This window comes from Melospiza melodia, chromosome 8, assembly GCF_035770615.1.
Source record: "Melospiza melodia melodia isolate bMelMel2 chromosome 8, bMelMel2.pri, whole genome shotgun sequence".
In the NCBI taxonomy this organism is placed as follows: domain Eukaryota; kingdom Metazoa; phylum Chordata; class Aves; order Passeriformes; family Passerellidae; genus Melospiza; species Melospiza melodia.
Genome location: NC_086201.1, coordinates 6,549,206 through 6,576,352, shown reverse-complemented (window position 1 = coordinate 6,576,352; position 27,147 = coordinate 6,549,206). Strand labels below are relative to the sequence as shown.

The 27,147-nt window shown below is 41.7% G+C and overlaps 2 protein-coding genes across 5 annotated transcripts in view; one reads left to right on the top strand and one right to left on the bottom strand.

Annotated features, from left to right (window-relative positions):
• Positions 1–200: 200 nt before the first annotated feature.
• Positions 201–21,907, top strand: RAB3GAP1 (RAB3 GTPase activating protein catalytic subunit 1). Of its 2 annotated transcripts, XM_063161604.1 has the most exons (25): positions 201–258; positions 362–417; positions 1,237–1,312; positions 2,557–2,689; positions 2,924–3,002; positions 3,649–3,768; positions 4,338–4,503; positions 4,603–4,702; positions 6,987–7,068; positions 7,543–7,611; positions 8,192–8,265; positions 9,000–9,092; positions 10,495–10,664; positions 10,951–11,049; positions 11,360–11,532; positions 12,473–12,527; positions 12,815–13,168; positions 14,569–14,706; positions 15,926–16,153; positions 16,595–16,691; positions 16,781–16,884; positions 16,994–17,109; positions 18,022–18,124; positions 19,595–19,615; positions 20,874–21,907. In XM_063161604.1, exons 1-25 carry the CDS (start codon positions 241–243, stop codon positions 21,102–21,104), a joined length of 2,955 nt encoding a protein of 984 aa, XP_063017674.1. In that variant the 5' UTR covers positions 201–240; the 3' UTR covers positions 21,105–21,907. The 2 variants fall into 2 exon arrangements, with proteins under 2 accessions (XP_063017674.1, XP_063017676.1); XM_063161606.1 differs by lacking the exon at positions 19,595–19,615 and having other exon boundaries at positions 202–258.
• A 1,105-nt stretch (positions 21,908–23,012) lies between these two features.
• The window catches only part of ZRANB3 (zinc finger RANBP2-type containing 3), a 40,169-nt gene continuing 36,034 nt past the window's right edge, over positions 23,013–27,147 (bottom strand). For all 3 annotated transcript variants that reach the window (XM_063161602.1, XM_063161601.1, XM_063161603.1), the window contains 4 exons: positions 26,055–26,186; positions 24,875–25,262; positions 24,333–24,464; positions 23,013–23,519 (listed from right to left, as the gene is read on the bottom strand). In XM_063161602.1, coding sequence (XP_063017672.1) covers positions 23,421–23,519; positions 24,333–24,464; positions 24,875–25,262; positions 26,055–26,186 — 751 coding nt within the window. In that variant the 3' untranslated portion in view covers positions 23,013–23,420. The remainder of the gene's footprint in view (positions 23,520–24,332; positions 24,465–24,874; positions 25,263–26,054; positions 26,187–27,147) is intronic.

The window sequence follows — 27,147 nt, the reverse complement described above, 5'->3', positions numbered from 1 at the left end:
GCGTCCCGTGAGGGGCTGCAGCCGGCCGGGAAACAGAGACACGACGTGGGGAGCCCGGGCTGTGCGGGAACGCCACCGGGACGAGCGAGAGAACCCAAGAAAAACACTGTGAGGGGAAACTGAGCTGCGAAGGAGCCCAGGAAGGCCGGGCTGTGAGAAAGGTCCGGGCTTTGAGGACGCGCCGCCCTCCGCCACGTTCCCGGCAGCCTCCGCCGCTGGGGGGGCCGTCAGCGGCGCAAGATGGCGGCGGACAGCGAAGTGAGTGTGTGTCCCGCTCCTCCCGCCCGCTCCCTGTCCCCCGGCTCTCCCTCTGCCTCCCCCGCTCTCTCCGCTCACCGCCTGTCCCGCTCTCTCCCCGCAGCCCGAGTCGGAGGTGTTCGAGATCACGGACTTCACCACCGCCTCCGAGTGGGAGAGGTGGGTGCTGCCCGCCCCTCGCTCGGCGCGGGGTGCGCGGGGCTCCGCCGAGCCCGGCCCGGCCGCTGCTGCCGGGGCAGCCGCTGCCCCCGGCCGGGAGCACCCGGAGCCCTGCCCGGAGCCCTTTCCCGGCCGTTCCGCCCTAGGCTCAGGCCGCGCCCGAGGAGCGCGTTAAGAGGCTCTAGTCGAGCTGGTTCTGAACTTAAGGTCCGGTTTAATACCTGTTTGCAAGGGATTAGAATGTACACTCAGAAGGCTTATGTGTTTTCTAAGTAGCTGTCTGATTGTTAAGGCAGTCATCTTATAGCTGAAGCCTTTAAAAGTTAGTAGAACAATGTAGAACGCTCTTGTACTTGGAATGTATTATTTTTTAAAATGCTTTTTTCCAGTAGTGGTAGCGTTTATGACAGGAGACCAGAGATGTCAAATACTGTGCTTTAAATCTGAATTTAGTGATAATTTTGTCTTAAATGCTTCTCTATCTGTTAACAATGAAACAGGAGTTATGTGCTGCAGCTGTTATGTGCTGCAGTACATACCATCTTTTCTTTCAGAAGAATGTGAGATTCTTGGAACAGTCAAAAGATGCTCACAACTAAAAGTAACTGTCATGTAAAATTTAAGCATAGGAAGACTGTTTAGTGTACAAGGAAGCAGTTTTTCTGTCTTTACTGTGATACTTGTGGTGTTTGTTTTTTGTTCTTTGGGCTTTTCTAAGGAATTTTGTAGCTGAATAACATACTGTCTGCCTTGAGGTGGCTGAATTATAATACGGGTTTAGTGTTCAGCTAATATTAATGCCTTTTTCCCTCCTAATAGATTTATTTCAAAAATAGAAGAAGTATTGAATGACTGGAAACTTATTGGGATTTCTTCAGGCAAACCTCTAGAGAAGGTCAGTTACCGCTTCTGAATTTTCCTGTAAAATTTGAATTGCTAATTAGTAATACAATAATGTACACATGTATTTCATCTATTGCTGTTTCTGTAGGTGTGGCAGATAATGACTTTATTAGGGAATTTCACTTGTCGAAGTGTCAATTTGACAAACAATTACTGTAAATTCATTGGTGGGTCATCTGCCAAACAGACTGTTTCCCTGACAAAGATGGATCTTCTGTAGTGCTTAGAGATTTTTTTAAGATTCTAAGTTTGAATCTGGAGACATGCTTGAAGCTGCTCTAAATACTCAAGGAACCTTTTTGTCCTGCCTTGTGCCTTTGTCACACCTCATGTATTTATGGCTGAGGTTTGCACAGTGCTATATGTGACTCAGTGTGTTTCATAGATGAGAGAGATTTTTTCAGAGTCTAATTAGAGCCTTTGTGATGCTTTCTCAGTCTTGTGAAATGCAGAGGAAATTGCTGAGCTCTTCTGCATAATAATGCAGATAAACTCAGCTGGTTTGTGTGGAGTGGCTGCTGTGTTTCCAGGGGAATTTCATTGCTCTTCATTCTAGTCAGGTACAGAGTATTTGGAATAAAACTTGTGTTATTTAATAAATTGCACTTTAGCTCTCCCTCTATTCCTACATGTCTTCTTTTCTAGACCAGAGCTCTCTTCCTACAACTCTGTAAGATCAAAGGATTGTCCAAGTTGCTTTTAGTAGGAGCAGTGGTGCTGATTTTTTTAGACATTCCCATGCTGTATTTTTGTTAAATAATTAATTATTCTTACACAAGTTTTGTAAGTTCTAGATAAAAATAATCATTTGTTGGTGAAGGTAAATATCAAGGTAATATTTGGACAGAACATTTCAGATACAGATGAAATCCCAGGTGGGAAACTTCTGTCTCTGGGCAAAGTTAAAGGTGCATATCTTCAGATGTACAGTTGCATAAGTGAGGATGCAAATCTTTATTGCCATGTAGTTCTGAGGACTCCAAGATGATATTTGATTTTTGGAATGAACATGGTTATTGGCAACATGGATTTTAGCAGCCAGCTACCTTTATAATGAAGAGCTTTGAGAATTGCTTTTTGAAATTAAATCATGCTGAGCCATTAGGCAGTAGAAAAATGTGAAACAACATTATTGATCACATAGGCAATATTTGAAAGATTAATTTTAAAGACTTTTAAAGACTAATGAATGTTAACGTAAGTTTATGAGATAATATCTTCTTTTTTTATATGCAGGGTATTTTTACCACGGGAACATGGGAAGAGAAATCAGATGAAATTTCATTTGCAGACTTCAAATTCTCAGTTACCCATCATTATCTTGTACAAGAGCCCAGTGACAAAGATGGGAAAGAAGAGCTGGGAGAAGGTACCTGATAGTTCCTTCCATAGTTGTAAGGATAATGCCAGAAGACAGTGTCAGAATGTGGAGTCCACAGTGTGCTGATTTGTGTCTCTGTGGGATTTTCTGAGGTCTGATGAGTGTGATCTGACACTTTTGCTTTTAGTTTGCTTTGCATTCACACAGTGCTAATACAAGGCAGTTGTAAGTGAGCTGGATGGATGTGATGATACATTGATCATGTATCAATTTTTGTCACAGATGCCCTTCCTCTGCCAATGCAGGACTTGCTGTGCATGAACAATGACTTTCCTCCTCGAGCCCACTGTCTGGTGAGATGGTAGGTGTGCTGCCTCTCATCTCTTCTGCAAATGAGCATAGCAGCTGCAAAATCTGGCACAACCAGTTAAAGCTTAAGTCAAATGATTCTTTATACTAGACACAAGAAGTGCAAAACCAGCCTGCTGTAGTGGGTCTATCTTTAATTTGGTTTTTTTTTACCCCCAAATATTTGTCTCAATTTCATATATTAACCAGGCTTTTACATATGTAATATTTAGGTACATTCTTAAAAAGGAAAGCTGCACCACCTTAACAAACAACAATTATATTCTTAGTAATGCAAATCTGAGCACATAATAGGGTTGGTTCTAGAGAGATTGGCTTTATGTATAAACATTTTCAGTCATTATGAACATAAACTGGAAAACCTCAGGACTGCTAGACCTGGAAGTGCTCCCAGTCAAACACACTGCAGTTGTTGGAATGCTGTTACACTCAGGCAGTTTGTGAGTTCAGATCTGCAGCACCCCATGCCCACTCAGTTCTTGGCCTCTCTAAAAATAAAGAGGTACTTGCATCAAATTAACAAATTTCACAATCCATTGATGCAATTAGGTTCTCTGGGTTACAATATTTTTTAAGAATCATGTTTCAGCTGGCTTGCCAGGCACTAGAAATGTGCTTTTTTCTCTCTGTCTCTCAAGGTACGGCTTACGTGAGTTTGTGGTTATTGCTCCGGCTGCGAATAACGATGCTGTTATCAGTGAATCCAAGTGCAACCTCTTGCTGAGCTCCATTTCCATTGCACTGGGCAACACTGGCTGGTAGGTGAAACATAAACCTTTTTATGTGTCCAGGTAAAACTCCAGCACTGGTGAGGAAAAAGTATTAAATTGTTAGCAAAATACGTTCATTGGTTTTTGTTTATTTGTGTAATATTGTTAGAGAGGGATTTTAAAAATCTCCATGTATAGAGATTGAATAATGTTTTGTTTATTTTAAATATTGTTTGAAAATCTTTAGGGCTGTTAAAAGCTACTAGAAGTTGTAGGAATAATATGTAATTTATAAAACATCACTTTTGCAAGAGGATTTCTTCTCTATGTGTAGTAACAGTAACTTACTAATCTTCCTCAAAAATTATATAGACTGAAAATGAGGTGAGTCATGAAGTGGGCTGTGATTATGGCATGGCAATTTGTTTGGCATTCTGTTTAATGACATTAACAGTGATTTTCTGTGGTTCCTGTGAAGCGTTTCAAAGTGTGTTCATCTAAGAGAAAATACATTTCAAAGGCTGAAATTCCGTTGAAGTTTTGCTAGAATATTGAGCTAGTTCTGGAGGCTCTGAGGCAGCAGGACCCTGAGTGATGGGCAGTGTTGCTGTTTGCAGTCAGGTGCCCCTGTTCGTGCAGATCCACCACAAGTGGCGCCGCATGTACGTGGGGGAGTGCCAGGGCCCGGGCGTGCGCACGGACTTCGAGATGGTTCATCTGCGCAAGGTGCCCGGCCAGTACACCCACCTGTCAGGGCTGCTGGACATCTTCAAAACCAAGATTGTAAGTGTGAACTGGTGCTATGTGTGATTTATGTTCAACCCCTAGGGTGTTTGAGAGGATTTACTCTTTACATTGGATTTGTTCTCTGGTATTTTGAAGGGCTGCCCTTTAACACCTCTGCCTCCAGTTAGCATGGCTATTCGCCTTACCTTTGTGCTCCAGGACTGGCAGCAGTACTTCTGGCCACAGCAGCCACCAGGTAGGAGACTTGTGTCCTCACAATAACTCATTTTCAGACAGCCAGACAATGCTAAAGAAAATATTTGTGTATCTTGCCAGAAGAATTCTAACATTTTCTGCTTTGCTAGGAAAGGCTTCAGTCCAGTCCCACCCTGTGTGATAAGCAAGCCAGCTTAAAGCTGCTCTCAGGTTGTAGCTCATGGCTGGGACAGGTGTTTTGGGTAGGGCTGTGCCTGGAAGTGTGGATTAGTCAGCGTTTAGAAATACAATGATATTTCTAAAATAGTGGTATCTATGTGAAATGAAAAGGATGACTGAATCTGTGAAGTATTCTGCCCTGGATTTCTTAGGTAAATGTTTAGATTCAAATTCTAGAAGATGCTACTACCTCGTGGGAGTTTTTGTCAATTGTTTTTCCATAAAGTACCTTATTTTGCTACTTCACTATCTAAGTGTATTAACAGTGGGAAAAGCAGAAAATACTATATAGACCTCCCTTGAGGTAAAGGTTTGGATTTTTATTATTGTTGACACAGTACTAAATTTAATGCAGGAGGAGTTTCTGAATAAGTCTTTTGGTATAGTAGCCTTGCATGAAGGGGAGAAATAAGGTGTAGTCTTAAATTTAAAGTATATAGAGCAGAACTTGATAAATTTATGCCATAGTGATGCTGTTTAGGGAAACCAGAGGTAGTTACTTGTTTGGTAGTCTCAAAATGATCTCTCTTATTCTTGGTGGTGGTGCTGTTTTCCTTGAGTATCAAGGATTTGGTTTTAACAGAAATATTTCTATATAGTTAGTAGCAGAAAATAAATTATAAACTTTTCAAAGGTAAACAAACCCATAGGAAAAAGGTAGATATTAGTTCCTCCTTAAGTGATGTGGTGTTTTAGGTACAAGGTGATGGAACAGATAAAATGCCCAAGTTCTTTCCTTGGTTTGGTAGCAATTTTACATAACAAGCTTGAGGTGTTTAGGGTACATTTGGAGAGACAGAACTCATGTGGCCTTGGTTATCTAATTGTTTGGCTTTTCTTTGCTTGAAAAAGTACAGTAATCAAAGTCCTATGTTTTGAAGAAGCGTGCAGTGAGGTTGATTCTGTGCTCTGTAGTTAAGGAATGTATGTTGAACATGTTTAAAGAGAGTTCTGCTTATTAGAGAGAAAATCAGTGCTGTTTTAAATGATAGTTCCTCTTTGGTCAACCAAGTTTACCTGAAGAACTTGGGAAATGAGTTCCACAGATTTTATCTTTTTATTGTTTCTGCAGACACAAAATCTATTTTCTGTAGTCTCTGTGCCTTGCTGTAGTTACTCACTAAGTCAGGATCTCAGGTTTGTCATGGATGAGTTGTAGCACTCTGATCATATTTCTTGATTGTAACTTCCACTCCTTTAGCAGCAGAGTTGTGGTTAAGGGTGTCCAAGTGTGTTGCAGAAACTGGAGATGCACAGCATCAGTTTTACTGCTATTGCTGTGTGCAGTTGTGGTTTATGTTCACTGGGAAGATTATATACCATCACTCAATTTGCTCTTCTCAAATAAAACCAAAGAATTTAAATGTCTTTATCTTCTCTGCAGAAGAAATTATGTAATTAAGTTATCCAGATGCTTCATCTGTGCTAATCCCTCACTTGTTTTGTTTGTAAACAGTTTGCCAGATGCAGTTAAAATTGCAGATCAGATGCTGTAACAGCATTATTATAATGGCATTACAATACATTATTATTATTGCTCACTTTAATTTTTGTTCAGTGGAGGCTGTCTGGTTTTGATTTATGTATTTGAAGGCTGTAACATGGGAAGTGCCTGAGGGTGCTGGGAGGCATCTCTGAGTACCTGGGACTACAGGGAGTCCCCCAGATTATTTGATTAAGTCCTCTTTTGATAAAATTGTCACCTTTTAAAAGTAGTTGTTTTTTCACTCTGCAGAGTTGATCTTTCAGTCTTCCTTCTCTGCTTGGAACTGATTTCCTGTCCAAGCATTTTTATGGCACTTTTGTGTCTGTTCTTGTGCCAACATTGAATCTTTAGGGCTGTCTTTTTATCTATCACCACTGCCTGTATGAAGGGAGTAACCTTCCGTCAACATGAATGACAAGAATTGTATCTGTCCCTTTGAATGTCCTGTTTCAGTTTCTGTTGGAAGCAATTGCTTTGACTGTGTGTTAGGATTGTGTTCTCCTAGCTCAGCTGTCCTCTGGTCATCCTGCAAGTTACAGTCTTTGCAGTGAAATAAGGTGATAGGCTGCTTCAAATGTTCCACAAATTCTTTATGGAAAATGTGTTGATTTTTCTCCAGATATAGATGCTCTAGTTGGGGGAGAAGTTGGAGGCCTGGAATTTGGGAAGTTACCATTTGGTGCGTGTGAAGATCCTATTAGGTAAGAGAGGAGTATAGAAAACTGTTTTATAACTTCCTTAATGGAGGACTTGAAGGTGTTATTTCAAATCTTAGCTTTGCCTGCCTACCACTTAGCATGTCCAACAGATACTTACTTATTCAAGTGCATCAGAAACATCTCTGAAGGGTGGTGCTTTAATAGCAAATAAGACCATTTGTAAAATTGTCTGATGATATTCAGAGTTCAAGCTCTTATGGCTTTTACAATAAACTTATACAGTACCCCATTTATCTCTGAAATTATTATCTTGAAATATACCTCAAGATAAACCTTAAAAATTTTGTGCTTTTGTGCAAGGGTTGGACTTGCTGTCATGTATGCAATGAGAAAACTTACTGGAGAACAAAGAGGGAATAAAACATGAACTATCACAAATACCTTTCAAAACATGAACCGTGGTGGAGGTAAAATGTTCTGCTATCACTGAAAGACTGCACTCTTGTTTTGTTTCAGTGAGCTGCATTTAGCTACAACATGGCCTCACCTTGCAGAAGGGATAATTGTTGACAACGACGTTTATTCGTAAGTATCTTGTCTGAGTTGAAAATGAGTGTGCTTTTTTGCTCACTGCTGCATTTTAGTGTCATCTCAAACACTGTGTGGCTTCACATGTGAAAAAGAACCCATTTTGAGGAATGCCAATGTCAGCTGATAGCACATCTAATTTGGGAAAACACCTTTTGAAATGCATTTCTGTGAGAAAATATTATTGTGTTGTAATCTCAACAGAACACAAACCCCTGGTTTTGAGCATATTCTCATGTTAGACTTGAAAATTTTGTGTATCACATATTTCTTGGAAAAGATGATAGTGGAGCATGAAAGGTAAAAACAGTTCACTGCTTGATATCCCTCTCACAAAAACTGTCATCCAGCTTTTCTGCTAGAGAGGAAGAAGTGTTTCTTGTTCATGTCATGCACATATGTGAGAATAGTGACTCTTGCTTGTCATGTTCTCCTATGTAATGTGGTGACATGACATTTATTGAGAACTTGGTACTCATCTTTCTGATACTTATAGTGGCATTTGGTTTTCTTTTTTCTTTTTTTCTTTTTTTTTTTTCTTCTTTTTTCTTTTTTTTTTTTTTATTTTTTCCCCAAGTGACCTGGATCCACTTCAAGCACCCCAGTGGTCTGTGAGAGTTAGAAAAGCAGATAACCCTCAGTGTCTATTGGGTAAGACATCAGAATTTCCTGTCTTCTCTTGCAACTTTTAAACTAAAACTGCCAAGTTATGAAGTTAGGGTTGAGTTGATTACCTGATGGTTTATTTGCTCACTTCCCTCATTTTTTTGAGTGAACAGTATTTTGGGTTTCTTTTTCAAGAACACAAGCTTTGCAAATACATAAGTTCCTGTTGTAGTTTATTCTGTGTCTGTGTATGGTGAAATTCATTGCTGTTCTTATTTCACCAGGTTCCAGAGAATAAGAATTTCTCTATGTTCTGTGAAAATTTACATTTCCTAGAATCTTCCCATTTTATTAAGTGTGTTTTGCATGTACCCATCTCCTTAGTTCAACCAACCTTTCTGACAGGGAGAATTAATATTCTGGAGAGCTATACTCCTCTGTCTGTCCTTGCCTTTAAGCTTGTGGGGAAAAGGCTTCAAAACTTTCCAAGTTTCATGTTGTTTTGGGTGAATCAAACTGCAGGCAGAGCTGTGCTCTGGAGAAATGGCCAAGAGCTGCCTGGGTGTGCATTTACCTAAACTTTAATTATGTGGGTTTTGTGCTTCAGATAATTTATTATGTGGATTTTGTGCACCAGATATTTGTGCTTCAGAACAAATTATCAGATGTTCTTTCAGAAGAAAAGATAAAAATTACTGTCCTTGGGGCATAATTTGGAGTGTTGGCTCATTGCTGAGTGAGATTTTTGGCTGAGTTCAGGAGCTTTGTTCCTCTACCAGGGGATTTCCTTACTGAGTTCTTCAAGCTTTGCCGGCGGAAGGAGTCAACAGATGAGATCCTTGGAAGGTCTGCTTTTGATGAGGAAGGAAAAGGTAAAGCTAAAATCCAGTTGATTTGTGTTACTTGTATTTAATAGTTTTGTGCTAGTTTGCCTTCCCTGTGCCTTTATTTTCACTGGTATTTATAACTCTTACACATACTCCTGGGAATTTTCTGGCCAGGGCTTCAAGGGGACATTTCTCATGAATTCTAGACAAGTTCAGCTCCCAGAGTCCCAGAGGGACAACTGTTAATGTTGTGTCTGTTTAAGCTTTTCTATTCTTGTAAAAAAAAATTTGACTACAATGTACAAGAGTTGGTTATAGGACACATCAGATTTGTCTGTATGGTTTTATGTATTTTTGCTTTTTCCACTTCTTTCTCCTTTTTGTTGTACTCTGTAGTACATGTCAACAGCAAGTTTGAAGAGTCTTTAATCTGTGTGAAAGGCTTTGCTCTCATCCTCTCCATTTGAAGGAAAAAAGAAAATTAAAACTTCCCAAATTATCTGACCAGCAAGTTGGGCTTTATCCCAGCTGTATAAATACTGCCATCTTTTTGATATCTCTGTCCCTCTCTTTGGCTTTTCTTGATGTATATAGTGAAAATTCCCTTCCTGCCTGCTGCTTGTCACCTGTTCTTCCCTCCAAATATGGCTTGTATTAATATATTTTCCTTGGCTATACCTGATGTTAGTTTTGAAGAAGGAGCTTGCTAGTGAGCTTAAAAAGGTGTTAGACTGAGGAGGGTGTGTATTACTCAGTACTTGGCATACAGTTCCTTCAGCCCTTCTTAGCTCTGGGCTTGCCAAGATGGGCTTTTTCAGGTTGCTCCTAATTATTCACTTAAATTTGTCAGCTCTCCTTATAACAATATTAATTGAGTCTATTGTTAGAGAGACATTCTAGAGTTTACCAGCAGGAGGTCTGAAAAAAACCCCAGTCTTTTGATTTGAGAAGTTTACCTGAGCAGTCTAAAACAGAACTGTGCTTTCACTATGTGAGGCCAGTGATTAATACAGGATTTATTTAATATTTATCTAAAGCTTTAGCATATGCTGGAGCAGTCTTTGTTACCTGCAGCATGTTTATTGGTATGATATATAAACAAGGTTTAAATACTGAGTCTTTGGGATGCTCTGTTGGTAACTCTGCAGGAGCAGTGCTGCTACAGCAGGCACTACCTGCAGCCAGCTCAGTCTGGACTTCATTTGGTGAATTAAATCAAGGACAGTCTGTGACTCATTTGTGACCTCCCTCTGCTGCCTGTATTAGCTAAGAACAGTGAGTGTCAGCCTGGAACCTGGCAGCAGAGGTGTAGCTCTGGTTCACAAGGGGCTCAATATCAATTCAAGATAAACAGACTGATTAAGACAGGTGAACTCTTGAAGAGACTTGTTGTAGTGTTTGGGGGTTCATTTTATTTTGTTCTAATTGTTTTTATTTTATTTGCTAGAGGTTGCTGATATCACCCACGCGCTGTCAAAGCTCACAGAGCCAGCACCAGTCCCAATCCCCAAACTATCAGTCACAAACATGGTTCACAGTGCCAAGAAGAAAATCCGCAAGCACAGAGGTGTGGATGAGTCTCCTCTGAACAATGAGGTGCTCAACACCATTCTCCTGGTGAGTGAGCTGTCCCTGCACATGGATTCAGATATCTTTAAACCTGTGGCATGTTTAAAGATATCTGATGGCAGTTCCAGTGCTTGAATTGCATTTATCAGCTTCTGGGAACAGCCCAAGTTGTTACAAGTCTGTGTACTATAAGTGGGCTAAATCTGATCTCTGAACTCTGCTACCAATTTTAATTATAGGGATTGCTGGTATGAAGCTAGCAGTAGCTTTATAGAGAAGGTGGAAAAGGCAGGAAAACCATACTGATGGAAGGTTTATTTTTTTTTTCTTCAAGTTCTTATTTCCTGATGCTGCTGACAAACTTGCAGATGTATTTGAAAACAGAGCCAGCACTTCAGCAGGAAACAATCCTCCTCCAGAGAATGAAGATTATGTAAGTTTTGAGTGACACAGAGAGAAAGGAATTTTGAGTTTATATAGACTTTGCAGGGCTTGCCCTATATCTTGTAATACTTAGCTTTTGGAAAGATGAATTTACCTTTGTGGAATCTCTGGGTAGAAATAGTGATGATTTCTGTTTCCTTGGAATTCCTTTCTTTTTCCAAATACTGTAGGTTTTGGTATCTTCTAAGCTTAAAATGTTGCTTAGCCACATATATTGACAAACAGAAAAGAGCTCGCATGGTTTTGGAAAACAATGCCATTGTTTCTGTACTTCTTGCTTTCTTTTATTTCTTCCCTAGAATCTCTTCAGCCAGTTTAAGTCTGCTCCATCTGACAGTCTGACATACAAATTAGCTTTATGTCTTTGTATGATAAACTTCTACCATGGAGGAGTCAAAGGAGTGGCACACCTTTGGCAAGAGTTTGTGCTGGAAATGCGTTACAGATGGGAGAACAACTACCTTATCCCAGGGTGAGATTGTTGTTGTTGTTCCTTGGTCATGGAAAATGTTCTTTGTTCCAGGAGCTGAGTGGGGTCACTGTGACTTTGAAACACACAGTTTTGGGGTTTTTTAAATTGCAAATGCTATCTCTGTTTTTATTACCCTACTTCCTTAAGGAAAAAAGGGCAGGGAGTAAGGACCAGCATCTGTGCCCTCTTTTGAAAACTTCAAGATGCCTGGGGAAGCTCAGCTTAGACATTCACTCCACTGTGTGAATGAGGGTGGGGAAAATAACTTAAATAACTTACTGTGGTGTAGTTTCACCTCTCTTCTAAGGGAGCTGTTCCAAGGTCCTACTGGTGCAATGGCCTTTTTAGGTATTCCAGCCCTTCCAGGTTCTGTCTGCTGCAGCAGAGCTTGGGACACACCAAACCAGGGGCTCTCTCAAGATGAGGCAGAGCAATAACATACCCTGCACTTAGGGTTGTGGTATTTTGGTTGGGGTTTGGGGTTTTTTGTTGATGTGACAGACTGGCACATCAACAATTTAATGTACTACATTTGTACTTTGAAATGGTTACACCAGCAGATAAAATAGAAGCTGAAATGTATAGCAATGACTCCACTGTATCATTGCAGTTTTAAAAGTGCAGTTAAGGATGCTTAATTCCTGTTTGAAAGCAGGAATTACCTTTTCAACTTCCAATTGGAAAACTGACCAGGAATGCAGAGTGTTTCACACTAGTGTGAGTGATCTCTGAGCTCCTGAAATGACCTCTGGGAAATACATGTAATTTAAATGCTGGGCTTGTCTGCTGAGACAATAGAAGAGCTGTGTAGTTGAAATGATGGGGATGGGTTCATTGTGGGGGTTTGTCTCTGTTCTAGATTTCACGTGATTTAAGAACACATGTGTGTGAAAGACTCAACTCTATAACTGATAATGGTTACACTTCTACCTTTTTTTAGATTAGCTAATGGCGCTCCAGATCTGAGATGTTGTTTACTGCACCAGAAACTTCAGGTAAATATCTCAAATTTAAGAATGATTTTTCTCCTAAGGAAACTGTCAAAATTATAGCAATGATTAGCTAAATATGTTGTTTTGTAGATTTAGTTGTGCTTGTGGTTTTTGGGCATGGAATTTATTTCTTGAGAAAAATTTTGTTACAGCAACAAGTTCAGTGGAATTGTTATCTTTCAGAATTGTAAGACCTTTTCAGTGGCTCTACAAGTTTTTCTGTATGATTGTCTCCATAAGGGAAAGAATTGCTTAACAATTTTTTTTGTTCCTTTAACTTGTTAAATTAGATGCTAAATTGTTGCATTGAAAGGAAGAAAGCAAGAGATGAGGGGAAAAGGGGGAGCATGTCTGATCGTTCACCTGGTGGTGCTTCTGGTGATGGTGCCAAAGGAGGAGACCACTCTGGAGAGAACCCTGACAAGGAAAAAGAATTTGGCAAGTCTTGGGAATCATGGAGTGACAGTGAAGAGGAGTTTTTTGAATGTCTTAGTGACACAGAAGATCTTAAAGGAAATGGACAGGAAAATGGCAAGAAAGGAGCAAAAGAGTCTGTAAACTTAAAACCAGAAGGGCGTTTGCACCCACATGGAAAACTGATGCTGCTGCATCCAGGAGAGCCTCTCTACGTTCCCATAACACAGGTGAGGGAGCAGGAGCTGAGAACACACAGAATGTGCCTCATACCTGGGGTTGTGAAACTGCAACAGTTTGCAGGTTACAGCTTTGTGGGTTGTTAAAATTTCTGGGTGTTTTTGACCTAATACCTTGTTTTTAATCTTTAAACTGAATGAGGCTGCTAATCTCACACATTCTTTGTTTTATTTGAGAGTGAATGTCCGTACCAAATTTCACTCCAAATGATATTTTTAAAACAAGAATTAAACTTCCTTTCCTACCTTAAATATGGGGTTCTTTTTATTTCCAGTTCTTGAGTCATCTTCCATCCCCTCCTTACTTTCTTTCCTATAAAATAGGAGCTGCTGTGGTCCTTGCACCATGGAGATTTCTGCCTAACTTTGCACAGTACTGGATCAGTTTTAGTGCTCTATTTGGTTTTTTTCATAATTTCTCAGCTCACATCTAAAAGGCCACAGTCATTAGGTTTGGTGCCATTCTCTACAGCAGGTTTATTATCAAACAACTAGAAATGTTACCTGACATCAATAGGCTTTCTTGCAGAGTGACCAGGGATGAAATAGGAAGTGGTGCTGTCACAGAAAGCAGTTTGAAATCAGCCATGCATGAAGAATACTGTGGTTTTCTTTCTCCTGAGAGAAATTACTTCTAATTAGTGTTGCTTTGCTTGGGTAAAACATACGAGCAGAGAGTAGTCAGGCAAGATGTTCTCAATTAATTATGTGCTGACAGTATTGACAGCAAAAATTCTGCATTGCTTTGGGTAGATTTTCATCCATCTCAGCAAAATTGAACCAGTCAAACATTTCCAGGATGTCATTAGGATTTTGGCATTTTAGCCAAATATATATCCTTATATTGTTACCTTATTTCCAGGTAATTCTCTGTGTAGTTTCTTTGTTAGTGTCCTCTTCAGATGTTGTATTCATATTGTTGTCTAATTATATTTCCTGAGTCTCATACCTTCTTGGTGGTTTTCTCATGGCAGATCTTCACAGCAGTGGTGTTGTTGCTTCTCAGTCAGGGCTCCTCTCCCCGGCTCTCCCTGACCACCCCGCCCCCTTTTATCTCAGCTACCTCCATGGGCTACAGCTGCTGCCCAATCAAGGACATCACAGCTGCAGCCCATTTACAATAACTAGAATCAGGGCAGGGTCACTAATACAATACAAAGATCTTTCACTGCCATACATGTATTTACAATACATATATTTACTCAACCCCCTACATTCAGATGCACAACTTGAGGCTGAACTGTGTAGGCAGTGGAAAGTTGTGATCATTTCCTCAGAGTACAAAGGAAGCAGAGTGAACTAGGGGTGAAAAGGAGCTTCCTGCTCCTCCTCCCTTGCCCTTACTGCCTGCAGGAGGGGCTGTCAGTAACGCTGGGTGTTCCCTGTCACAGGAGCCAGCCCCCATGACCGAGGACCTGCTGGAGGAGCAGTCGGAGGTGCTGGCCAAGCTGGGCACGTCGGCGGAGGGCGCTCACCTGCGGGCGCGCATGCAGAGCGCCTGCCTGCTCTCCGACATGGAGTCCTTCAAGGTAGCACTGCTGGCACACTGCATCGCCTGCTTCTTCATTCAGCTGGCCCTCTTGGTTGTGTTGGACAGTTCTGAAGATTTCTAAGGTTTTTTTCCTCCACAAAACAGTTTCCAGTTAGTTTCAAGTTGAAAATAGAAACCTACTGGGCAAACTCTTGGCACATTTCAGAATTTAGGAGAATGTGATCTGTTACACTGTAGCATCCCAGTAAATTTACACAATGTCTGTGGGAAGGGAAAATACACATCAAACATACAATTGATCAGTTGAATTAAAACATCCATTCATCAGGTTGGGACTGGACTAACTGTGGTTTTGGGTTTCATTTCCCTCTGAGCTCTGCAGAGGGAGCTAAGAGCACATCCACTGCTCTCAACACTAAAAAGACTGGAGATTCTGAAATGAAATAGCCATATATATCTTTTTAATTATTGCAGTCCTTATGGTAAAAGGATATAATGTGCTGTACAGTTAGAGTATTTATAGTATAACTAATCGCTTTATTAACAGGGACTCATGGCATATTAAATATATATGGTGTAAGTAATCTAAAATCTCAAAGTAAAAGTAGAGAACTATAACTGGAAGCACAAGTATACACTTCATAGGTACATCAAATAGAAAACAGGGATTCCTTTTATGTTCTGGACCTGTAGATGTAGTTAATTGTGGTCATATTGCATCTATGAAAAATGAAGGTTTTTTTGTTTGGGGAAGATACTTCTTTAAAGTTCCTTTTCAAAAAAAGAAGAAATGGTGAATTTTGTCACTGGAGTGTTAAAAAATGGAAAGTCAGTGCTGAAAGCATACTTAGGCAGCCCACTGATTCTTTTAGTCTTTAATGGGATAAGTGAATCCCTGTTTAGTGAAAATTCCTATTTATTGCACGTGCCAGGTGCTAGGTGGAATCTTAACAGTATAATTTTGAGCTTGCCTGAAAATACTGATAAATGTAATGAATGTACATATAGTGGGTGATGAGAAGGTGATTTTTTTGTTGTTGCTGCTGATGGGGGTTTTACCCCTTGCCATTTTTTTTGGTTTATGCTTTATTCCCTCTATCCTACTGTACAGTTTGTTGGCTGTGGACAAAAGAATTTCCTGAATTTTGTCTCTTACTCTGTGCTCTACCCACTAAACCGTATTGCCCTCCTATCCATGCTGTCGTGTTTTTGTAGGATTTTTCAGGAACAGATTTTCTGTGCTCTCCTCCCTGCAGGCAGCTAACCCTGGCTGTTGTCTGGAGGACTTTGTGAGGTGGTACTCACCCCGGGACTACATCGAGGAGGAGGTGATTGATGAGAAGGGGAACAAAGTCATCAGGGGCGAGCTGAGCGCCCGCATGAAGATCCCCAGCAACATGTGGGTGGAGGCCTGGGAGACAGCAAAGCCAGTCCCAGCACGGAGGCAGAAGAGGCTTTTTGATGACACCAGGGAGGCTGAGAAGGTGAAAGCTCTGGGGCTGGTGCCAGTCTGGGCTCCCTGCAGCCCTTCCTTCCTCCCCCTGCAGCATTTAAACACTGACAGGCCCTTGCACTGTGTCCTTGGAGTTACTGACCTGTTTAGTGCATGGCTTAGGGTTAATTGGAAATTCCTGCTGCTGTACAGGAGGGTGTTTGATGTATCTAAAAGTATGCAGTGTTACTTAGGTATTTCTTTGAATTATTAGTAAATAAAGCAGATTTTTATCTGCATATACATTAGGAACATTTTAATTTCCTAATGCAGTTATTTTTAGTTTCATTCCAACTTGTTGGGCAGATTCATGTAAAACTGCCTCTCAAGTCTTAAAGTGGCATTCCATTCTTGTGAATTCATCTTTCCAAGGTAACTTTATCTTTGGGAAGTAGTTTTGATCACTAAAATATTGAATTTTCTAATGGTGCAGGTACTTCATTACCTTGCAGTTCAGAAACCAGCTGACCTTGCAAGGCATCTCCTGCCTTGCATCATCCATGCAGCTGTACTCAAGGTAAAGGAGGAAGGTAAATAATGTTTAATAAATTATTAAGATATTTAAGGGGGAACAGGGATGCAGTCAGTAATTACAACTTTGTTTCTTTCCTTATAATAGAAGCAGTAGAAGATATATCTTCAGTTAAGAAGATTATCAAGCAGATAATATCCCATTCCAGCAAAGTGCTACGGTTTCCCAGTCCAGAGGACAAGAAGTTGGAAGTAAGGCTTTTGTACTGGCTGGGGCTGAAAACCTGATTGACTTTTGCACTGTTCATGGCAATGTTAAAGGAACATCTTTTTAATTTTCCCTTTTATTAAACTCTTGCAGGAAATAATTGCTCAGATTATGAGTGTGGAAGCCATCATTGCCAGGGCAAGGTCTCTCAAAGCAAAATTCGGGGTAGAGAAATGTGAAAATGAAGAGGAGAAAGAAGATCTACAAAGGTGACTTTTTTTAATTCTTATTTTTCACTGTGTTGTTTTGCTTTTCTTCTGATGCCCTACTTTGAAAACTTAGGACAATGGTGACAATAAAGAAATATTTAGGAATCATATTTGGGTATTCCTGTCACTAGACTGTCTAGAGATGATGTGTGTGGGTACCTCAGTGCTCCTCCAAGTAAGCATCTTTTGGAGACCTTTGATCCAGGTTTTTTAAATAGAATTTGGTTCTATCTTGACAGTACTGGGGACTAACTTTTTTTTTTGTGTATATAAAAGATATATTTGGTGAACTCTGTTACCTTACCTAAAATTAGGACTAGAAATTTACTATTTTTTATAAATATTATGGAATGAAATAGCCTCTTCCACAGTTGTTTTCTTATTCTTGTCTCCTTGCTGATGTGAAACATCACTGAGCAGCTCTAAATAGGAAGTGACAAGGAATGTTCCCTTGCATCACTACCTGCTGTCAGATTATTTACTTGCTGCTCAAGATGAGTAATGTTATAAAACCCAAGTTAACCTCTTGCTGCTGTGCTGGGAGGGAGAGATGACATTTGTGCAGTACATGTTGGGAGTTCAGAGATGTGGTGCCTGACCCAAGCAATGTCTGTGTGCTAAAGAAAATTGTCACATTGTGAATACTTCTGCATGGCCAGCACCATGGAGGCTTTCCTGTTGATTTTATACATCTGCTTTAGGAGCCTGGGCTTCATTGTTAGGTAACTGAGAGGAGAATTTTTTTCCTTCAACTTTTGGAATAGAGAAGCAAGAGAATCTGCCAGTTTTCACCCTGAGCAAACGATGCTTGGTGAAGGCCTTGGCACAGGAAACAGCTCATTTAGGTCAGCACACTGGATCTGGCCAAGGATTAACCATTCCTTTTTCCTTTTCAATCATTTGTTCCATCAGATTTGTAAACAGTCTCCTGGAGCAGCCAGAAGTGTCAGTGGTTGGTGCAGGAAGAGGACCTGCTGGCAGCATCATTCACAAGCTGTTTGTGAATGCTCAGAGGGTAAGAGAGAGCTCTGGGTAGTGCTGCAGCCACTTCTGATTTAACCAGAACGAGCCAATGAGTTACCACATGGTGCCAGTGTATTCTGTCTGCATTTCTGCATGTACTGTCATGTATGTGCTTGAGGTGTTTCTGTGATGTTCTACATGATTTTGGCAGTAACAGAACCTTGCAGGACCGAAGGAGAGTGAGTAAGCTGGGATGTTTAGCAGTTGAAGCCAGCTGGGTAGATAGAGGTGTCACTAATGCTTTATGTACTGCAAACAGTATCATCAGTAGTGCTATGAAGGCAAGACAAATTTCTGCCTTATCACAGCAAGGTCAAGTGTTGATTGTTTCACAGAGGAATGCAGAGAAACAGGTCATAATATTACATATTTTAGAAGCAGTAACTTCTAAACTGAGGCTTATGTTTGGAATACTTGAGATTTTTTCTGTGGAAACCAGCATGCCTAGGAAGTTTCAGTTCTTTTTCAGTTTCTGCATTCAGTTTACCAGTGTTGCATCTGTTTTCTGGAGAACCTTCCCTTGCTGATATTGATAAAAATGTTGCTTTTCTCTCTTAAGCAGTCTTTGGAATAATTAGTCTGAAAGTATTGATTTCCAAACCTCATGGACTGCAATCAGCCTTCAGTTTCTGTCAGAATTACACCTGTTTATAGCATCAGATTTTCTAACTCAAATTTAACTACAGTGGTAATAACAAGGTAGCAGCCTGAAATCCCATTTGGAAATAATTGCTGGAAAAATGTTGTGATTGGGTGTTAAACACTTTAAAGGGATCAATGCTTTTGTAATAATCTCTATTTTGCAACTCAGCATAAAAAGGACCATTCTGAAAACAGACCGTGGTTATTCTGAGGAATGAAAATCAGGACACTTCTTTTATTCTTCCAGTCTCTAGGGAAATTGTGTTTGCAAACCTGAACCTGCTAACCAGCCACCTTTACCCTTCAAAGCCCAAGATCTGTGCCCTGTAAAGTGATGCACACATATGCACTTGCCTCTTCAAGAGAGGCAGTGGGTTTTCAAATCTAACTTTCTACCCTTAGGATGTGTGCAAATTTCTAGGGTTGTGTTTTGAAACACCACTGACTAAAGCAGGGTTACAGGCATTTCCCACTAGCAGCTGGTCAGTGTTAATTAAGGTTTCTTAGTGGGACAGGAACCAACTTGCAACAAACCCCATTTTGTGTTTAACCTGCTACGAGTTATTTCAGTAGAGAGCTGTTTGGTAAATAGAAGTGAAATTCCCTGTTCATTACCTTTTGAACCTGGACTCCTCTCTGAGCTGTGTATAATGTGTTCTGTTCTTGAGTTTTCTCAGGAAAATTCTGATAGCCAGTGCATGTTCTTGGAGTGCATGATGTCTCTTAAACCTACAGTCTCCTCCTAACCTCTTGTAAGTCACCTCTGACTTGCCTTTGTTTCTGTCTTTCATCACTGGTTCTTTTCTCATCCCTTTCCAAGCTGACTGAATCTTCTGATGAGGTAACCAACTTTGTCCCTCCTTTCCCTCTCATCTTCTCTGCATAGAGCTGAACCTTCTGGTGGATATAGTGCAGCAGCCAGACTTAGTTTGTGCTGGTGTTCACAAGTTGAGCATAAAAGTAACTTTGTGTTTCCAGAATGGTTTTTCTGTATTCACGCTTTATTTTCAGAGCCAAATAATGCATAGGAAAAGAGAGAGAAATGTTAAAAAAAAAAAAAAGTCTTTCAAAAAACCAAACCAAACAAAAACCTTTATTCAAGTGAGTATTGGTGTTTTCTGATGCTGAAATATGTAGCCATGCCTTTATATTCTTTGTTGCCATCACTGGTTTTTTGTTGATGTTTTGGGGGGAGGTGGTGATGAACAATATGGATGCTGCATTCCCAACACTAGTGCTTCCTGAAGGTCTGGAACTTTCTGGACACAGATATTTGGCAAAGAAGCAGGGTGACTGTGTGAAGTGTAGCACAGGGAAGATCCTCTGTTGGTTTCCCCAAGCTGTTCTTGTGGGAACACGTGGCACTTGTCCCTGGTGGGTTCTGTGGCACAGCCTGCAGGGCTGGTCCCTCCACTCCTGGGAGCAGAGGGACTGCAGCAAGGGACCACAAGGGGCAGCCATTGGCTTCTGCCACACCTCAGGGATGGTGCTAGTGTAGGGTTGTACATGCTTGAATTAGGAAGGACCCTATTAGGGTATTGGGGGAGATGTGTGTATGCACAGGAATATGTAATCAGGGACTGTTTATTGGGCATGCCAGCCCTTCTTCCAGTATCCAGGTGTCAGTGTTGCTGCTGCCTGGCCCTGAGAGGATGAACAGCAGTTGGGACTGTGCAGCAGGGGGATTTCAGCAAGGCTCTCTGGCCATGAAAAGCCCATCCTGCAGTAGTATTGGAGAGTGAAAGGCAGGTGACTGTCAGGACTGCAGGAGTGGCACTGATTTTGAAGTGGAGGCTGCCTTGGCCTCCTGCAGCTGCAGGGAGCTGAGGAGAGCACTCTGTGTGAGGAGGGGCCATTTCCTCCAGTCACAAGCCTTGCTTCACACTGCCACATCAGAACTTCAGCTGGGCAGCGCTTCACCATCCACACGAGGGTTCTTCATCTGGTTACATTGGCTTTATTTCCTAGCATCCCATTAGTGCTTTGCTCTGTGTACACACGAAGCCTCTAGCTGTGTTCCCATTCCTGCTCTTGTCTGAGAGCAGCTCTGTGAATCGGCGTTAGGCAGCAGGCTGCCCTGTCGCTGTGCTCTGCCGCAGGTGGCCGCGCCGCTGGAGGAGGAGCCGCGGCGCTCGGGCAGTCCGGAGGAGCGCAGGCAGGGCGTGCAGTCGGAGTTTCCCCCGCCCGCGGGCCGGGAGGTGATCCTGCGCGCCTCGGTGCCCCGGCCCGCGCCCTACTCCAAGGCGCTGCCGCAGCGCATGTACAGCGTGCTGACCCGCGAGGATTTCCGCCTGGCGGGCGCCTTCTCGGCCGACACCACCTTCTTCTGACAGCCGGGCGGGGCTGCCGGGACCGCAGCGCTGCTCCCAAGGACTCGGATCCACAGCTCATCTCCGAGGTTTGGAATGGCTGCAGGAGCGGTTTCAAACTCTGTCCCGAGGGAGCATCTCTTCCTTTCCTTGCATTAGCTTAATTACGGACCTGAGTGGGCTGTGTGCAAATATTCATGTTGAAATTGATGCAGAATGTGCTGCTTTACACTTCAGGATCAGACTTGATCAAGTGACGTTAGTCTACTTAAATTGATATATATAAAAACATTAAGTAATTTATATTTATTACTAATCATAATCACAGAGCCCGGTATTTTTTGGTTAATCACTGTTTCAAGTGCTTCTGAAATATCCTTATTTTTATTTAAAGTGTACAGTTCATACTCTAGTTTGTGCTAAAGTCTCCTGGTTGTCCAGATCTCTTCACTTCTCCCAGAAGACAGAACTAAGTGGACAGTGAGTCTGACTGACAGCCTGCAGTGCATCGCTGAGGTGTGGGATACTCTGTATCCTTCCCTTGGTGCAAGGGCCAAAGCTGGATGGAAATGACACCCCGGAGGTGTTTCACTGTGAGCAACTCACTGGTGTTTACCCAGGCTATTTGTCTGCACTCCCTGTCATCCATGGGACAGGAGGGGACAGCTCTGTCACCTCTGGCCCCTACCCCACCTGTGCCAATGTTGCTTTACAGTGACCTTCATCTGTTTGAATGAGAATCAGCATTACTTTACAGATGTACAAACAGCTACAGTATTGTGGACATTACTCAATAAATATGAACGTGCTGTTGGCTCTCAGTATTCCCATGCTTTTCCATGCCCTCCTTGCATGCTCTGATCCAGGAGGGACATTGTGCCTACACTGAGTACAGAGATTGAGTTCTGCTGGTAGTAGCAGGATCCCAGGTGTTACCCTAAAACTTCTCTATGTGAGGAAAAAAGACACTGATCCCTGTTCCTTTAAAGTTCTATGAATTAGAAACACATTTTTCAGGATGAAGAAGAGTTAACAAGGTAAAATCTTGCCACACACCTTGTTTTCCAGGCTCTTTGTGTGTTTCCTCACACATCAGGGTAAGTATGATAAAGACCTGTAGCTGCTCTTTAACTGTGTGGCTTCTTTAAAATTAATTACACCAAACAAACAATTTCTGGTTTAGTGGTAAGTAAAATTTTGGTTAAGCTTCTTCCCCAATACTTCTGGTTTCCTCCTCTCTAATGAAATACTACACTGCAGTGTGGCATCTTGTAAAGGCTGCAGAAACTTGAAAATCTCTCATACTTGGTTATCAGGCTATTCCTACCTGGTCATTTAAAATGTGAGAGAGGTGATTCCTTTATCATATTCAGACACCACAAACATCATCAACACAGCTAAAGGCCTGTTAGTTTGGCTGTAGAAAATAGTGCACTCATGCAACTAACTTGTCTTAAACAGTCTTTGTCTCTGTTCAAGATTTTTCTCAGAAGGATAACTCAGCTTTTAAGTAGCTGTAGTTGAAATTTCAGGTCTGCACTGTGTTGTGCACAGCTCTGCTTTATAAGCTTACAGCTCAGCATTCAGGGGGGAGGAGAGACAGAGCATTAAAAAAATCATCAGGAAAAAGAACTGTATGTATTTAAAGTAACTGTAAAGCAAGCCAGGTAAGCAGTCCAAAATTACCAGTATCTCTGCAATCTCATTAAGGAGAATTTGACTGTAGCATTTCCCAGAAACGACCTTTGATGAGATAATTGCTAATATTAATGTTTCCCATCCTGAGTAACATTTCTATACAAGCTGGTTTAAATAAAACCAGAATTCAACTGACATCAATTCTAAATGCCAAAATCCTGTAAGTCAGGCCCTTGTCAGGAGTTAGCCTTCTGTGGGTGAGCAGCACTAGAGGAAACAAATCACTTGTGGTAGTTTTTGTCATCAGCACTGTATTTTATTCTGTGGTTTTGGTATGTGAGTAACAAAAAGAATTAAAGCTAAAACATCTTCTAGGTCCATAAGTTCCCAATACAACTGAACCCTGTAATACCACCAGCAGGTTCAACAGAACTTCATTAAATTCTTGAAGTCCTAACTACCCTGCAAGAGGAAACCATAATGCTCCAAAATGGCATTAAAGTTATACACACAAGTTCAGCTTTAAACCAGGGCCATTAAAAAACATGATGATCAAGTACTAATTTATTTGGTTTAATTCCTTACTTTCTTCTCTCTACCAACAGCATGATATCAGCAATTTCTGTTAAATCAGTGCAAGAGGAAAACACTAACTGTATTGGTTTCACCATTACAATGTACCTGAATGTACTGTGCATTTTACTTCTTCACCAAAAATTTGGTGATATCACAGGCATACTTTGTAGCTAAAGACTTTCTCTTCAGCTGGCTTCTTTCCTTGGCCTGTTTTGCAGTTCTCTGCAAAAGAAAGAGACAGGTTCAGTGAGTATTGATACTTGGAAACACGTCCAGCAGAAAGCATTAGCTCACAGTTAAATTCCAGTCTTGTCTTTGCAGTAGACAGCATGATGAAATGCAAATGTGTAGTGAGAGTCCCTACAAAATCTGTGTGTTGGATAAGTGGGTCCTAGTTATTCCAAATGAGCCACAGCTGTGAAGTCCTTAGTTGGGCAGCAGCTGTGACTTGCAAAGATAACTGGGATAAAAAGGGGTTGGGTCGAGAGCCCAGGAGGAGCCCCTGTGAAGCCATGAGGAACTGCACAGCAGAGAAGAGCTACATGGTGGAAAACCAGCTAGAAGGTATGGACTTTAAGATGGGACTCTAGAAATATGAAATACAATAAGATAACAACAATAATTGGTGACCCCGACGTGATGGAGGTATGCAGCCTGAAGAGCTGTGGAAAATAGGACAGCCTGAGAGCTGTAGCAGCCTGAAAAGCTGTGGAAGATTGTGTGTATTGTACTTGTGTGAGGCCTTTGAGTCTTGGGATAAAACATGTATTGTAAAGGAAATTAATGTCTTGTACTTGAATATCTATATTGTATTTGAATAGAAAAAAGGGGGGACAAATGTTTATTATTATTTTCCCAAACCCAGAGGAAACTGTCATATTGTAATAGTTTAATGCTGCATTTCCAGCTTGGGTGTATGGGAGGGAGAGGCTGTGAGCACTGGGGTCCTGGAGCAGGGCTGAGGAGGAGCCTAAGTGCAGTTTGCCCCTGCTGTTCCCTGTGAGAGGGCCAGCATTCCTGGCTGCACACACTGACCTCCCTGTGGCAGGCTGTGCACAGGGTCTGAAGGTTCTCCAGGGAGCACTGTCCTCCTCCACTGTACACGGGCTGGATGTGATCCACCTGCCAGAACTGCCCCTCGGCCGGGCTCCTGATCATCTCGTTCAGCTGCAGCACAAAAGCACATGCCAGGGGTGAGACACTCCTCAGCTACATGGACATGCTACTGTAGGAACAAAGAAATTCTGAGAAATAGCTAGGTACAGTCTTCATCAGGATAAAGAACGCCAGCCTTGCCATTTTTTAGTTACTCCCACCGGACAGGCAACAGCTCTAAGTAGTTGGCATGTTTTCAGCCAGCCCTGGCTGTACATGCACCTCTCTACAGAACCAGAGCTCTGATGCCTTTTAGAGATGTTAGAAGACAACAGGATTTAGTTAATTTAATTGTTTTTAAGGACTTGATTTTCTTGTTCTGTTGTTGGTGCTAAGTTACCTTTCTATCTTAAATCCGTAAGAACATTTTTGGCTGTCTCTGAACTCTATACCCAGACCAGCTGAAACCCCAGAACCATCACCTGCCCAAGGGGAAGGTGAGACATCCAAGAGCTCTCCAGAAGCTGCTTCCTCTGGCTCCTGGGTGCATCCCTGACGCTGAGGAAAAGCTCCTGGGCGTTGTTGTGGCAGGCCTGGCACACGCCGTGCTCGATGAGGAACACCCTGGAGCGCAGGTAGGCCTGGCTGGAGCGGATGCAGAAATCCTCCTGGCAGCCGTGGCAGCAGAAGCGCGTGTCCCAGGCCGGGCAGCCGCCAGGGGGCTCCGCTGTCGGCCGCTGGCAGCTCAGGCACAGCGGGGTGCCCTGCTCGTCCAGGGCCTGCAGGTACCCTCGGGACGGGGAGGGGCCTCCAGCATCAGTCTGCCCTGCAGGGAGGGCTGAGGGAGCATTCCCAGGTTCTGGAAGCAATCTGATGGCAGAGAACAAAGTACAGCTCTGGAAAAGTGATGTATTCAGCAGCGAGTTCATGGGGGGTTTATGCACTTTGTATTTCAATTAGGTATCTTTTATGTTCTGAAAAATCGTTTTAGCTGAAATAACACCTTGCTCAGATTGATACCTGCACAGTGCAAATCCTTTACTTGGTTTACATTTCTATTTAAACAAAATTTGGCAATATAACAAGGCAATTTTTCTTCTGCACATCTTACTACACTCAATTATTAGCTGAAATAATGCTGTATTTATAAAGACATGGTGATTTCTATCAGGCATGTACACATACAAACACATCCAGGTTTCTCTTTACAATCTCCATGGCTGGCTATGAATCTCCTACTTAAAGCAGAATACACAGTGCTTGTTTAATAAAGTCTTTTTAAAAGGGCAATTCCTGTTTAGAATTTTCACTTTGTTCCCATTTTTTTTAAATTCTGAGGCAAAATAGGAGCAAATTCGGTGTCCTCAATTTGATGTTGACCTCACAGGAGGGCTGAGCTAACATTCTTTTCTCTAACTGAATCACATAACTATTCTCTTGTTTTATGTTAGTCAGACTCAGTTAATTAGCAGCTCTGTCAGCAGACAACAGATGAAATCTAAATTGTTAGAAGAATAAAACAGAGCTCATTAGCATTACAGCAAGTTTCTTATCTAACTACTGTACTTCAGCAAAGCAGACAGTCATAGCAAATAATTTTACTACCATTAAAAAAAGATGTGGCAAAAGAACTTAATTATGCTATTGCATTAATAAACCTACTTTGTGGGTGGTTTAGGAGCAGCACCTTTGTCCAGAGAAGCCCCCATTTCTTTGGAGATGAGGCGAACGCTGCCCCCACTGCTGCTGGCCTTGGAGAGCGAGGCTGCTGCCACATCCTCCCTGGTCACATACCTGAGAGAGTGACAAATCCTGTCACCACAGGGAGCAGCCAGCCCCGAGGAACAGCACTCTGGGCTGCAGCAACATTGGTACAGCACATTCTCTTCACACATTCCTCATTTTCTGGATGAGAAATGAAGAAAGTTTGGCAAAACGTGCTTTATATACTTCCATATTAAATACCTTTTTCTAAAAGTGAATTCTAACCAGTGAACAGGTAATTTGGTTTGTGTATAACAATTAAAAAATGACTGCAGTTTGCCTGCCAGTGAAACTGAAAGGCATTTTGTTTTAGTTAGGTGATGTCTCAGTGACACAAGCTCTGGAGGACTCCTTGCTCCATTAGTTAAGTTTGATCTCCCTGCTTTATCTTCCTGTGAAACTCTGTAAAAAACACAACTGCTCTTAGTTAAAAACTTAAAATTGCTTCACAGAAACCACTATTCAGACAACTGAACATCTGCCAAACCCTACACCCCACCCTACAAGGCTGCTGTAGGTCCTGGTAGGTTTTCTAACACCATTCACAGATTCTTTCTACACTTCAAGGAAGGACACAATCAGGCAAGAGGTTAAACACTTATTACCCTCTGCTTCTGATACTACTGGAATTACAAACTATTTATTTGCTTGATTCTTACCTACAGCCAAAATAGAGTCACCCTGAGGAATTTAACAGTAGGGATTGAAGGGAATGAGGTGGTTTTAGATGGTTTGCATGACATGTTCTCTGCAGAGCAATGACAACACTGAAGCTACAAATGTCTGTCAAGGAAAACCACATCAGAGAAGAAAGGGAATCAAAGGTACATTTAAGTTTTAACAAGGATCAAACCACCAGCCCTTTTCAGTGACACTCAGCATAGAGAGCCACAGTTTTGACAAATGTCATCCACAGAGAACAGAACCGCTTAAAGAAAAAACAAGAACTGAAAGGGTTCAAGTTGGCTGTGAATTATGAATAAAACATTAT